Source organism: Platalea leucorodia, assembly GCF_965183815.1.
Source record: "Platalea leucorodia genome assembly, chromosome: 6".
Taxonomy (NCBI): Eukaryota; Metazoa; Chordata; class Aves; order Pelecaniformes; family Threskiornithidae; genus Platalea; species Platalea leucorodia.
The window spans coordinates 86,114,689-86,128,516 of record NC_138828.1 but is presented as its reverse complement, the minus strand read 5'-3'; the positions used below and the strand labels follow the sequence as shown (position 1 = coordinate 86,128,516).

At 56.5% G+C, this 13,828-nt stretch overlaps 1 protein-coding gene across 3 annotated transcripts in view; it reads left to right on the top strand.

Annotated features, from left to right (window-relative positions):
• The window catches only part of DYSF (dysferlin), a 106,454-nt gene that overhangs the window by 13,398 nt on the left and 79,228 nt on the right, over positions 1–13,828 (top strand). For all 3 annotated transcript variants that reach the window (XM_082315929.1, XM_082315930.1, XM_082315928.1), the window contains exons 12-24: positions 166–292; positions 617–720; positions 1,658–1,726; positions 1,809–1,852; positions 1,995–2,077; positions 4,226–4,341; positions 4,655–4,768; positions 5,322–5,499; positions 6,132–6,256; positions 6,778–6,884; positions 11,626–11,818; positions 12,367–12,522; positions 13,546–13,677. In XM_082315929.1, coding sequence (XP_082172055.1) covers positions 166–292; positions 617–720; positions 1,658–1,726; positions 1,809–1,852; positions 1,995–2,077; positions 4,226–4,341; positions 4,655–4,768; positions 5,322–5,499; positions 6,132–6,256; positions 6,778–6,884; positions 11,626–11,818; positions 12,367–12,522; positions 13,546–13,677 — 1,548 coding nt within the window. The remainder of the gene's footprint in view (positions 1–165; positions 293–616; positions 721–1,657; positions 1,727–1,808; positions 1,853–1,994; positions 2,078–4,225; positions 4,342–4,654; positions 4,769–5,321; positions 5,500–6,131; positions 6,257–6,777; positions 6,885–11,625; positions 11,819–12,366; positions 12,523–13,545; positions 13,678–13,828) is intronic.

The window sequence follows — 13,828 nt, the reverse complement described above, 5'->3', positions numbered from 1 at the left end:
CTCCACCACCCTGGGCCATCAAACCCCACGCCTGTTCCCAGGGAAGCTGCAGCTTTGATCTTCCTCTGTTTTGGGGGCAACGTGCTGGATTTTAGGGTTTTGCTGCTTATTTCGGGACTTTTGGGAAGCTTGGCCATGTTTTCCTCTTGTCCTGTTGTTCTGCAGCTGGAGAAGAAGGAGGTCTCTGAAGACAAGGAAGACATCGAGGGCAACCTCCTGCGCCCCACCGGGGTCACCCTGAGAGGGGCTCACTTCTGCCTGAAAATCTTCAAAGCCGAAGATTTGCCCCAGAGTAAGTGTTTCCTTTGCTGGGCTGGAGCGCGCCGGATCCGGCCCTTGGCATTGCAGTGCCTTGCAACGTACCGAGAGGAATAAGGGTGCAGATAAGGAAACTTTATCCGTAGCCTTGGTCCAAAGACCTTGCAGATATTGGTCAGTCGTAACGTACTGGGAAATAAGTCTTTTACTGGTGCAAACTGGTTTTACCCTCCTGCTCCTCCCCACCTGGCTCAATGGAGATGCACAGCCCGGCTGGTGGGACAGCCCGCCCGGAGAGCCGGGACCATCCGGATGCCACGTGCTTCCGTGAGCTTTCAGCATCTCCTTCTCCTCCCAGTGGATGACGCCGTCATGGACAATGTCAGGCAGATCTTCGGCTTCGAAAGCAACAAGAAGAACCTGGTTGATCCCTTCGTGGAAGTCAGCTTCGCGGGCAAGACGGTGAGTGGCTGGAGTGGGGCAGCTCCCCCCAGTCCCTTGGCTGGGCTGGCAGCTGTGCACGGGGAAAATTTGGTCCTAGCATGGGGAAAATCTGGTCCTTTGCTTTGCTGGAGCATTTGCAAAGGTCCCATCCGTCCTTGTCACACCCCACTTTCTTTCCCTCTGCATTGCAATGTCCTGCAGCCCAGCTGATGTCCCCAGCTCTGTCCCCGTGTGCACGGTGCGCTTGGAGCCGAGATGCCACCAGACACGGCGTGCTGGGCTGCACTGGAGTAATTTCTTTGCTGGGCTCTTCGTGGTGCTGTTGCATTAAAAATGAGGATGGAGAGGCTGAGCTCCTGGGGGACAGTGCAGCAGCGGAGGGTTGTGCTGCTCTTCTTGGCGCTGCCTGAAGTGAGCAGCTGGCTGTCCCCAACGCCACCAAATGTCCCCCCATGACCAGCCAGGGTGTGGAGGCAGCTCCGGTGGCTTTGCAGAGCCCCATCCCGCTCCCTTTGCTGCTGAGTCCCCTCCAGTGCCTTCACCAAGCAGTATACCCATGGGCCACTGCTTGTCTTTTGATCTGCAGCACTAGTAAAGGGCTGAAAGTCTTCCATGCCCATAAATCTTCCCCTGGGGACAGTGCCCAGGGGGGGACAGGCTTGGGACATTATTCCCAGCAGCCACAGCGGGAAGGGGGTGAGTTTCTGGTGGTCCCAGGGGGGCAAGGTCCCCAAGCAGCCCATAGCATCCTCTGCCTCCTGCACAGAGGGGTTTACCCACACGATGCAGAGCCCCACCGGGCTGCCCATCAAATGGAGTCTGTATTTTGGGGAACTTCAGACTTTTTGCAGCTCTGTGGACAGGGCGTGCGGCAGCCTTGCTTTGCTGAAGCGCAGCCGTGAGCTGCAGTCACTGGGGCGGCACTGATTTTTCATCCCCCATCTCGTACCTCCAGCTCTACTCGAGGATCCTGGAGAAGAATGCCAACCCGCAGTGGAACCAGCGCCTGACGCTGCCGGCGATGGTGAGCGTGGGTACCCGCCGCGGCCCGCCGCCTGCCCGACCCCATCGCCACTCACCGCTCCTCTCCCTGCCTCTTTTCCCAGTTCCCTTCCATGTGCGAGAAGATGAGGATCCGGGTGACTGACTGGTGAGCGGGGAGGGGGTCACTGGGGGGCTGCCTGTGCCTGCCTGTGGGGAACGCTGAGCTGGAGGAGCGGGATGGGCAGGGGAGACCCCACGGGCAAACCTCCCTGCTCCACGGTGCGACGGCATCTCGGGTTGTGTTGCAGGGACCGCCTGACGCACAACGATATCATCGGCACCACCTACCTCTGCATGTCCAAGATCTCGGCCCCTGGCGGGGAGCTGGAGGGTAAGGGGGGACAGCAGGGTGGGATTTCGGGTGCATGGCTGCGGAGGAGCACGGCATGCTCATGGCTGGAGGTTGGCGTTGGCTTGGAGGATGTCACAGCCGCGATGGTCCCTGCCGAGTCACCGGAGCTGGGGGAGACACGGGATGGGGTGCTGGCGGTTGCTCCGCCCCGCAGTCTGTTTTCTGGTTGGACCTGGGCCCTCCTGGTTTGTGGTTTTGAAGATCTTCAGGTCCTCCCAGGGGTGCTGGGCTGGGAGGCTGCAGGGACGTGGTGCGCTGGAGGTTTTGCTTACTTTTTTTGTTCCTGCATGGAGGTGGCTGCGGTCCCCTGTGCGGGTGGTGACAGGCAGTGGTGTCACCGGTGCTGGAAGATGCCACGTCCCACCGGTGCGTGGCCCCGCTAGTGGCTCCTCCTTAGGTGGAGTTTAGGGGCTGTCATGGGGTGGGGGATTCAGGTCCAGCTGGTGCTGAGGGTGCTGTTTCAAGTCCCAGGGGCTTTCTGAAGTGAAGGACCCCCGCGGAGGCGCTGGCAGGGATCGGTTGGGTGACACTGACTGTCACCTGTGCCGAGGGGAGGGCAGGGAGCTGGGGCACTTGTGGGGCCGCCAAGAACCACAGCAGGGCCAGGAGCAGAGGCTGCCCTAACCTGCATGAGCATCTCCTGCTGCTAACGAGCTTCGGTGGCATCTGCAGCCCCATCGGGACTCCCCTTGCTCCGCTCCCTTTGCTTTGTGCATCTCTGAGACTCTTGGGCGCCCTGCAAACCCCTGCCTCATCACAAGCATCCTGGTGCCGTAGGGGCGTGGGATGGGGCTGGCAGCAGCCGCCGGGGCTTGAGCCCGGTGCAAAGCTGCAGCCGCATGTCCCGCAGCCTGTGCCCCCCAGCGCTGCCCCCCCATGCATGCAGGGTACGGAGCTGGGGTGCAGCACTGTTCTCCACCAGGGTGCTTTTGTGTCCAGACCCCATCTTCCCCAGTTAAAGTGCAGCTCCTGGGCTGGTCTGGAGGGAGAGAGAGAGGCTGGGGAGGGACCTGCCCGGGACCAGCACACCCCACCCCACCCCTGAGCCCTGCTGGCTCCCAAGGAGGCACTGGGGAACCGCGGCTCCCACCCGCCCATGGACCATCCAACTTCTGCAACATGCAGAGCATCCTTCAGGGATTCTCAAATCCTCCTGTTCCACACCAATCCCACAGCCTCCCGGGAGGGTGATAGGGCTATTTAACAACCTCCCCCTTTCTCTCTCTGTCTCTCCAGTGTCTGTTGGCACCGAAAGCCCATGAAAGCATCCACCCTCCTTTCCATAACCCTCCATCCTCCTCTTGCGCTCTTCTGCCAGCCTTTCCTAACCTCTCTCCATTTCTTTGTGCCTCAGATGAGTTTCCTGCTCTCGCGAAGCCTCTGAAAGCCGCAGACCGTACGTCCCCTTAGCCTCTCGGTTTGCAATCACTGCTTGGTAATTGTTGTGCTGGTTCAGCTGCCGTCAGGGCTGGAGCGCTGGCCGGAGCTGGGGGAGCATCGGCTGCGTCGTGCCTGGGCACCTTGGTGGGAAGAGGGCACGGCTCCAGCACGGCCTCCCCCTGCCCTGTGGGAGCGGGGAAAGGGCTCCACTGCCCTTCCCCGCAGCGGGTTCGGGCTGTCCGTGTTGGGCAGCGATGTCTTCGTGGGCTGGCGTGTGTTGTGTGCTGAGCCGGCCGTGCACAGGGCGCAGCCAGCTCGGGAGCTCAGAGCAGGACCCTGCAAATGGTTTCTGCCCCTTCGCTGCTCCTTCTGCTCGAGGTTTCATAAAAATGAGCCATTCTCTTCCGAGCACTCTCTTACTGCCTTAAGGGGAGCATGGGGCCAACTCCTGGCTGGTGTAAATCCCCTACGTTGGTTCACACCAGCAAAGTGATGCTCTCCTTCTCTGGGGACCCTTCCTGGGACTGGGGAGCTCTGTGCCCCCCGCACAGCCCCACACCCACCTTGATTTTCTCCTGCAAAAAGGTAAGCGGTTGTAGGACTCAAAGGGGGTGAAAAACGGCAGCGTTTTGGTGGCCTCCAGCCGCATGCATGTGGTCACCATGGTCCTGCAGCGAAGCCCCGTGGGACGTGTCCCCGAGGTGCCTTCGGGACTCTCTAACGGCTCTTTTCCCCCGCGGTCCCCAGCGGACGATGGGCTCGGGTTCCTGCCGACCTTCGGTCCCTGCTATATCAACCTCTACGGCAGCCCCAGGGAGTTCACCGGCTTCCCTGACCCTTACGAGACGCTCAACTTAGGAAAGGTGACGTCAGCTTCTTTCCAGCACAACCTAAACTAAACCACCACCTCTCCTTGCCAAAAGAAACCTGCTATTAACCCAAACTGGCTTTGTTATTAGGAGCCTGCACTGCGTTTTCTACCCCTGGCTATTCCCGCTGGCTAAACACCTGCTGATAGTGCCCTGCTGCCCAAACGCTCTCTACCTTCGAAGCGCTTGCAGAAATACTTTGCCTGATCTCGCTCCTCTGCAATGAAGCCCACTGAAAGCAAAGGCAGAGCTCGCCTGCGGGGAGGGGGCACCGGGGTCCTGACGCCTGTCCCTGCTCTACCCCAAGGGCGAGGGAGTTGCGTATCGCGGCAGGATGCTGGTGGAGCTGGAGACCAAACTGGTGGAGCACGTGGAGCAGAAGGTGGAGGACATTTCCGCGGATGACATCCTGCGGGTGGAGGTAACAGGGTCTCCATGGGGTATCCAGTCCCCTGGGCTCCGGGGTCAGCCCTCCGGCAGCACGGCGTGTGGGGCACTAGGGAAGGGCTGTGGGTATTGGTCCTGGGTGGGTGATGTCCCGTGAGCGGTGGAGTGGTCGGTGAGCTCCTGGAGGTTATCTCCTGCTGCGTTTCCATCCCAAGGTGTCCGGCTTGCTCCATCTGAGCTGCTGCATGGTAGAGAGCAGACCATGGTGAACATGGAGGGGTGGGAGATTTCCTTCAACAGGTCCCCAATCCCAACTTGAGTGCTATCACAGATATGCTCCTTTTGCTTGTTTCTTCAGGTTTAAACTGCATTTTTTATGGAAAGTTCTAGCCTTCTCCTTTGTCAGTTTTTTCCTAAATATCTCACCCAAAATTCCCTTGCTGCAACGTATGCTTTTCTTCCCTGCAATAAACTTTTCCATCTCGGAGGCCTCACCGAGCTGGTGTGTGCCAGGGTAGTGGAGGGTCTGCGTGTAGGAGGGCAGTGGTGGTGTCTCCTCTATGGACATGGTCCTGTGCCTGTTGCAGAAGTACCTGCGCCGTCGGAAGTACTCCCTCTTCGCTGCCTTCTACTCAGCCACCATGCTCCAAGACGTGGATGACGCCATCCAGTTTGAGGTCAGCATCGGCAACTACGGCAACAAATTTGACAACACCTGCCTGCCCTTGGCTTCCACCACGCAGTACAGCCGGGCCGTCTTTGATGGTGAGCAACGTGGGGGTGACTGAGCACTGGGATGGGCTGCCCAGGGAGGGTGTGGAGTCTCCACCCTTGGAGATATTCAAAACCCAAGTGGACGTGGTCCTGGACAACCTGCTCAAGGTGACCCTGCTTGGACAGGGTTTGGACCAGATGACCTTCAGAGGTCCTTGCCCACCTCAACCATGCTGTGAAGGGGGAATATATGGCTGGGGAGGAGCAGGGAAGCCAGGACTACTTCTCTCAGCTCTGTGCTGGCTTGAAGTGGTTTTTGGGCAGCACCTCAGCACTAACAGTGCCCATTTCTCTTCAAGGAAGAGCCAGTGCTCTCACTCTGGCATGAGATGTCCTCACCCCACTGGGGATGTTCTGCTGGTTTCTGGCCTCACTGCTCTGCAGGAACTGCTGCAGCTGTGGAGGCTGATGCACATCCCTTTGGACCTTGGTGTGCGTTGCTCTGTTGCACATGGGTTTGGGGAACATAATTCCCATCCTCTTGCTCCAAAAAAGCCCCAGAGATGGGCCTCTGCCCAAGGCCAAATGCTGCACTGTCCCCCTTCATCTCTGCTCCAATCCTGAGGACTGGGGTCCCCCGTCACCCCAATATCACAAGCTCACCAGCGTGCTGTGCCCTCCAGGTTGTCAGTATTACTACCTGCCCTGGGGCAACGTGAAGCCCGTGGTGGTGTTGTCATCCTACTGGGAAGATATCAGCTATCGGACTGATGCCCAAAACCTTCTCCACCATGCAGCAGACAGGCTGGTGAGTGCTGCGGTGGCAAGGAGCATTGTCCACCTCCTTTCTGCATCCTGCCTGGGGGGACAGGGAGGGGACAGAGGCCATCTCCAGGCTGGGTCAGGTTTGGTGTTTGATGACTCTTGTGCAGTGGAGGGGAAATCTGTCAGCGTCCCGGGTACCCTGCTCAGCCCGTGGAGTGATGGAGGGAAAGGGGCCACCCTCATCCCCACTGGGGTGACAGTGGGGTGTGAACGCAGTGCTTTGCTGTGCCACCGTCTTGCCTACTGATGCAGGCGCAGGAGACAAGGACCTTGCTTCAGCTCCTGAGCTATTTATGGGATTTCTTGCTGTATTTCACTGTTGTTTCCCCTGGAGCTCCAACAGGAGGAAAACTGGAGGTGCAGAGCCCTGGTGGGACCCAGGCTGGAGTTTCTGATCATGGGGAGCAGACCCAGGGATTTGCTGGGAGGGTCCTGGACGTGGGGTGGAGTGGGGCGCCGGGGGGGTCCCCGCTGTGCAGCTCCTCTTCCCCGCCTGTCATTCAGGAAGCAAACCTGGAGAAGGTCCACCTTGCTCTCAAGGCCAACTGCTTGCCGAGTGAGCTGGACGCCCTGGGTGCCCAGCTGATGGATGACATCATCGCCGACTGCAGGTATTTTCTGCCAGTTTTGAATGTGAGCCTTTTCATGCTGTTTATTGCGAGAGCACTTATTTATCTTGGAAGGGACGACTTCTTTTTTTTTCTTTTTTTTTTTCCTCCTCTGAAAAACGCCGGTCATTTGCTAATGTTTGCTTCAAAGGTTGCTGAGCCAAGGCACAGAGTTGAAAAGGTGACATTTAAGGCAAGTCATAAATTTCCAGCCTTCATGCAAGGGCTGCAGCGTGGCTCACCTGAATGAGCGGCATTGTGTCGGGGCAGGAGCCGGAGCCAGGCCAGCCCAGCCAGAGGGACAGTGGGGCTTGTGGAGTGAGGAGACACCGATGTGGCTTCCCAGTTGAGTCTTGTGTGCGCTGCGTAGGAGGCACCCGTGCAGAGCACCCAAAGGGGTTGTTCGGCTGTGCGTGGGTGTTGTGTGTCCGACGGCTGGGCCGGGAGATGGGGGTGTTGCAGGGCTGGATGGCACAGCCATCCCACCGTCCCTGTGGGCAGCACCACCGGTATCTGCTGCTGCTTTGCCTTTCTAAGCACTTGAACACTTGTTCAAGGGAGGCTGGCAGGGTGGCACGGGCTTTCCCTCCATGGAGCCTGTTTTTTTGGGCCGGATTGAGCTTTGTGGGGACAAGGAGCCTCTCCAGGGAGCAGTACTGCGGTATGACCACGGCGTTTTATCCCAAGGACAGCTCAACCCTCAGGAAGGTGTTTCAGGGACTGACCTCACCAGGGTCTTTGGACCATGGTTCCCCTTCAGGTACGTCCATGAAGGTGATCTCCAAGTCCCATCCCATGCCCACGCCTGGCCACACAACTTTTCTGCAGCAGCTCCATGCCATCAATTTGGGGAAGGGCGATAGTAGGATTGTTGATGTGATTTTAGCCCTGGCAAGCCCTTGCGAAGGGGGATTAAGAGAGCTGCCGTGCCTCTTGGAGCTTTCTTGCCTCGGAAGGTAGGCAGAGAGCAGCCGAGTTGTGGAGACGGCCCTTCACTGGGCTGGGACACCCCACTGGTGGCAATGGGTGGCTGTGATGGGTGGACCTCTGTGGCCACTGAGCTCATGTGGTGGCTCTTGGTGTTTTACCTCAGCAGAAAGGGAGAATTTGGCCTTCTTGGCTGTCCCTGAGGCCACCAAACCTGCTGGGACCAGTTGTCTCCCACCCCTTCCACAGTAGCCACCGGCCTGCAGGACCATGTGCACTGTCCACCTGGGCTTGTGCCAGTCACCTAAGGTTGGGGAGATGGTGCAGAGCTTGCTGCCAAGCCCTAGGTCTCCCTTTCTGTCCCCCCTGCTCTTTGAAAGGCCCAAGGAAAGATCGCGGAGGCGTTGGGGTGCAGTGGGCAGGGGGGTGCAGCCTTTCTGGACCCTCCTGTGACACCCGTGTGGGACCAGACACCTCCTTCCTTCGGGCAAGGAGACCTTGAACAAGCTGACCCTGCTCTGCAGACCTCCTGGAGGACACGCTTAAGAACACATACACACGAACTTACAACCTCCCTGTTTATTTGCTTTAGAGCCTCATAAAGGAGATGTGTTTTGCCCCCCATGCACGCTGGCTCCGCTGGAAAGGTCAGAGCCATCCGACGGGCTGTCGATACCCACCTGCTCCTGGACACGCGGGATGGGACCTGAGGGATGAGCCACAGCTTTGGGTTTTCCAGAGATGCTGTGCCCTCCAAAACAAATTCAGTTAACCGGGAGGGGAAAATTGTGGCCATGGGATGAGCCAAGCCCGTGGTTCCTGCTGGCTCCTGGCCCCACTCTGTGCTCGGCTCCTGCGGGATGCGGCTCCTCCATCTCTGCGAGGGCTTGGCATGGGGACGGGGCTGGCTTGCAAGGGTGGTACCCATGGTCGGGGCAGCTGGAACAGCCCGGATGGCTTTTTGGGGGGTTTCACACCTCTCCATGCACTTTGCCCTCGGAGGATGAGCTGAGCCATGCAGCTGGACCTGTCCATGGCTCCCCCCATGATGCTGCCAAAGCCTGGTCTCTGCACTAAGCCAGGATAGAGCTCCTTTCCATTGGGATTTCGGAGGGATGGGACAACCTCCTGCCGCACTCCAGTGCTTCCCCATCCTCCTCCAGGTCCGGACCTCTCCGGTGAAAGGGTCCCAGCGGGAGGGTGTCCCCCCACCTCCTGTTCCCAGTAGGAAAACAGCGACGTGCTGCTGGCATCGCCTTGTCCACGTCTGTTTGCCAGACCTTTGCGTGAAGAGATGGAAGATGGCTGCTTTCTGGAAAAGAAAAGAATTGGAAGTAGCACACAGACGGACAATGTTAGGGAAAGATGAGTTGTGGCAAAACCAAGTACGCAAAATGTTGAATTGCAGCGGGATTCAAGCGGCTCCTGCGGCTCCTTCGTGCCGATGGGCAGCAGTGCTGACCTGAAGGGTGGGTTTTGTCCCTCTGCTCCTGGCCCTGTATCCCATGGCGCGAGGATTGCTCCATGCTGGAGCTCGGAAGAGAGCTGCCTGTGAATTGACTCCTCTGCCATTCCCTGCCGGAGCTGGGAGCATGGCAAAGTACGCAGGGGGTGGCCAGAGAGCCCCTGCTGCAGAAGAGGGTCCATGGTTTTGATCGTCCTTTTGGTCTTCCTCGTACTTTGTCCAATTCTGTTGCGTCTTTCCCCAGCTGGAAGCACAACGTTCACACGAGGATGCACCACACATTTATCTGCTGGCACAGTGATGTTCTCAGTTCAGCCCTTTTGCTCCTTCCTCATAATTCATGCCCGGAGTGGTGACAGCCAGCGCGGGACCCATCACTGCGGATGAACTCAACGCTCCCATCACCTGCCATATAACCAGCTCTTTGCCCAGGAGATGACCATCCTCTTGGTCCAGGGTGGCAGAGCCCTTGGGGCAGGACGGTGCTGTGGGGTGCCGGGGAGCCCAGGCAGGCTGTACCAGTACCCCAGCATCCCTCCGCAGGGGATCTCATGGGTCCAGGTTGTCCACCTCCCTGCTCTTCTCTTCTTATCTGCGGTTTCTGCTCGTTTGTCAGACACAAGAGTCAGACTTGCTGATCTCAGGTTCCCCCAGATCCTCCCAGCTCTCTTTGAGGTTGCTGCCACGTTGCTTCTTCCAGTCCTCTAGTCATATTAACATTAAGCAATACTAAGCACAAAGCTACAGATCCCACCCAACCATCCAGCCCTTTGCTACCTGAATTGCAAAGGATTTGGTTCCCTCCCAGCCCTCTCCTCCTGGCTGCCAAGGCAGGACGGACCCCGACGAGGGGGTCCTCCCTCACGTCCTCCCGGCTCCCAGCTTTTTGGCTATGAAAAGTCCTGCTTCCAGCTCTGGCTGACCAGCACACGTTCCTCCTGTCGTCCGTCCACCTGAACAGGGACAGTTCTTTAGGTTTTAGGCTTTTAATGGGGGTGCCTCCATCTTTTTGCCTTTTTTTTTTTGTTTTAACTACTTCATGTATTTTTACATTTCATTTGGTGGAGTCTGTGGTCTTTTCTATTTTCCCATTTGAGCACAATTTAGTGTCATTTAACCATTACGGTTGTTACAGGTCTCTGACATGCAGCACATACCTCCAGGAGCAAGGTGTCTTCAAACCATTCCCATGCTGCCTATAGGATTTAACCCTTTCTGCTGCTCCTTTTCACAGCTCTTTAACAGATTTCCTCCTTTTTGCGTAGTTTTATAGTGTATCGTTCTGAAATTAAATTCAACTGCAGTGAGTATATTTAGGTTTTTTTCTTCCCCTTCCTTTTTTTTCCTGTTCCTGCAAGGATATTGAAGTACATCCTAGTTTCTGCCACAAAGTGGTGTTTGCTTGGTAGGTGGGCAGTGTCCTTCCCGTGCACCAGTGACAAAGCAAGCCATGGAAAATGAGTGGGAGGTCAGCTCATTAGCAGCTCCCTCGTAATACACAAACGAAGCGTGGACACACAAAACTGAGTTCACGGAGTGCCATCGGTCTAACCATGGAGGGCTGGGGGCTGCAAACCCAACACGGTCTTTTAATTTAGCTCCTTGCGCAGGATGCTACTGAATGATTGGGCTAATTAGCAACACCCGCAGTGCTCCGTCTCCCTTTGGAAAAATCAGCAAAACCAATTCTCTTTAAGAGAAATGAAAGAACTAAATTTACCCCTAAATTTCTCCCTGAGCCTCTTGTTAAAGGAAGCCATGTTATTAACCTGAGACAACTGGGCACCGTCTCAGGCAGGTACCATCGCGTGCATCTGCCCGTGGCACATCTTGATGAGCATAGCTGGGCAAGAGATGTTGTCCTTCTTATTTATCGTGCAATTAAAATGGGGCTTATTGGGGCCCAATCCCAGCCCACGGTGGGAATGCTGCGGCTGGTGAGGGGCTGTGGGTCAGGAGCTGGGAGCAAGAAGAACATTAATAATGGCAGCACCGTAAATCACTGCATTTTACAGGAAATCCTCTAAATGGCTCAGCAGAGTGAAGATCCTCCCGGACTCCTGAAACGTTTATCCAGCAGCTTGAATCAATTTATATTAAAATGTGTGTGCGTGGTGTGCATGTCTCAGCCAGGGCTCCGTCCTGGCTGCTGTGGGTGATGCGTGGGGGTTGCAAGTGTGGTTTGAAGCTCCTTTGCTCTTGGCATTGCTGTGTTCCCCAAATGTATCTTTGGTGTCTTGTTAATTCTTTGGAAACTTGCTGAAAAGGAGGAAAAGAAATTAAAAAAAGACAGCAAAACTCCATGAGAGGGTGAGTGAGCTGCTAACGTCACTTCTCTGCCTGTCCCCGCAGCCTGACCCTGCCCGATGTCCTGGGGAAGCCGGCCAGCACCCACCTGGACCAGAACATGTACCGGTTTCGCAGCACCAACATGGAGCAGATAGTGAAGGCAGCCCTGAAGCTCAAGCACGAAGACTCGAGCCTGTCGGCGGCCCTGGAGCAGGCAGAGGACTGGCTCTCCAGGCTGAAGGCCATGGCAGAGGAGGTAATGCTGCTGCGATGCTGCTTTTCACCCTGGAGGGGTCTCGTCCTTCCCAAGCTTGCCGTCACAGTGCTGTTTCGGTGTGATGGCTGTGAGCAATCGCCTGACGGTGCGATGGGATGCAGAGAGGATGCTGCTCTTGCAGGCAGAGTCCTGGCCCCCCAGGCAAGGGTGGCACCTGCATCCCACCGCAGTGATGCGAAGTGGGTTAGGAAGGCACCAGGTTTGGCAGCCGGCTGTTGAGGTTTAACCCTGTTCATGGCAGGGCTTTACAGCACGGCCAGTAAACCCTCAACCAAAGCTGCTGCAGCGACCTGGGCTGGCTGCGGAGGGCAGGGCTTGGAGAAACATGGGGCTGCCCTGCCCTGGCCAGATCCAGATGGGATCCGGAGCTGCTGAGATGGGGATTGGGTTGACTGGTCTCACTCCATGGGCTTGGGTTGGCAGCGGGACTCGGTGCATGGCTTCTCTCCAGCCTCCTGCATCCCTCCACAGCTGATGTGCTAGTTCAGAGCCCCCTGGATGGACACTACGGCTTTTGTGTTTTCCAGCCCCAAAACAGCCTGCCCGACATAGTGATCTGGATGCTGCAGGGAGACAAGCGCGTAGCGTACGCCCGCGTGCCAGCCCACGAGGTCCTCTTCTCCAGAAACATCTCCAACTGCTGCGGCAAGAACTGCGGGAAGCTGCAGACCATCTTCCTGAAGGTACCTTGGCTGTTGATGTATGTGCCTGCGTGATATTCATTTTTAAAACATTTGCCCCTCAAAAAAAGAGAGAGAAAATTGTACAGGGAAATCTGAAATCCCAACACAACAGGCTGCGTCAACCCACGAGTGCCTGGGGCTTCGGGGACCCTCAGCTCCAGTTTCAACCCTGTTGAAGCTGGTTCCTGCATGGTGAGAGCCTGGCCGTGCTTCTGGTGGAGTTCAGCTCCTCTTTGCATGGATCCGCAGCAGATCCCCGTGAATATCTTCATACTTACAGCAAGTTCCAGGGCAGTGAAGATGGGTGCACTTTGGCTCAGATGGTGCTTTTTTTAAAAATAGATTTTATTTTTTAAATTTTTAATGTTGTTTTACGTTTTTCAAAATTCCTGACCCTCTGCCACTCCAGGAAACTTAAGCTGCGGCCTCCTCTGCCAGGCAGTTACAGAGCTTCTCACATCTCAAATGATATTTCTTTGGCCTTTTGCTGCGTGCCAGCTTGGGAGCAGACAATCAGTGCTGAACAAGCTCTGAAAAAATAAAAACTGAAATAAAATAAACTGAATAAACCCCAAAACCCCAAGCCCAGCTGGCAGCAAAAGATGAACAAAAATATATTGGTTTTTTTCGGTACTTTAACTCTGGATGGAAAACTAGCATCACTTGAAGGGGAAAAAAAGTAACCGAGAGAGAAAAAAGGGCAGTGAGACATCTCCCTGTTTATTCTTTCTATTTTTGCTGAAGTATGTTGGCTGGGTTTGGTGTCCTAGCCCTAAAGGGTGTCTCACCAAGATGCAGAAGCCCTGACCACTGGGGCTTTGAAGCTCCTCAAGGTCATCCCCAAAGCACTCTGCATGCTGTTGATGTTCTCCCAATTCCCAGGAATGCTCTGTGTCCCACCTACCCCCCTGCCTCCCTGGCTGGGGCTATGGGGGCTTCATACCCACCACCCCAGCCTTGCATCCCGAGCATCCCCCGTTAATATCTTCCCCGGGGATATTAACGGGGCTCTGCCTTTGGCAGTACCCCCAGGAGGAGGCGATGGGTCCGAGGATCCCAGCCCAGATCCGGGTCCAGCTCTGGTTCGGGCTGTCGGTTGATGAGAAGGAGTTTAACCAGTATGCCGAGGGGAAGCTCTCCGTCTTTGCTGAAACCGTGAGCATCTCACACAGAGGTTTTTTTTTTCTCTCCGGTGTGGGCAGCAGCTCCACATGGAGGGGAGGGGGTGGGCTGGACCACGGGTGAGGGCACTGCCAGGTGGGGGGTCACATCAGCCCCTACCAACTGTGGGAAGAAAGAGCGATTT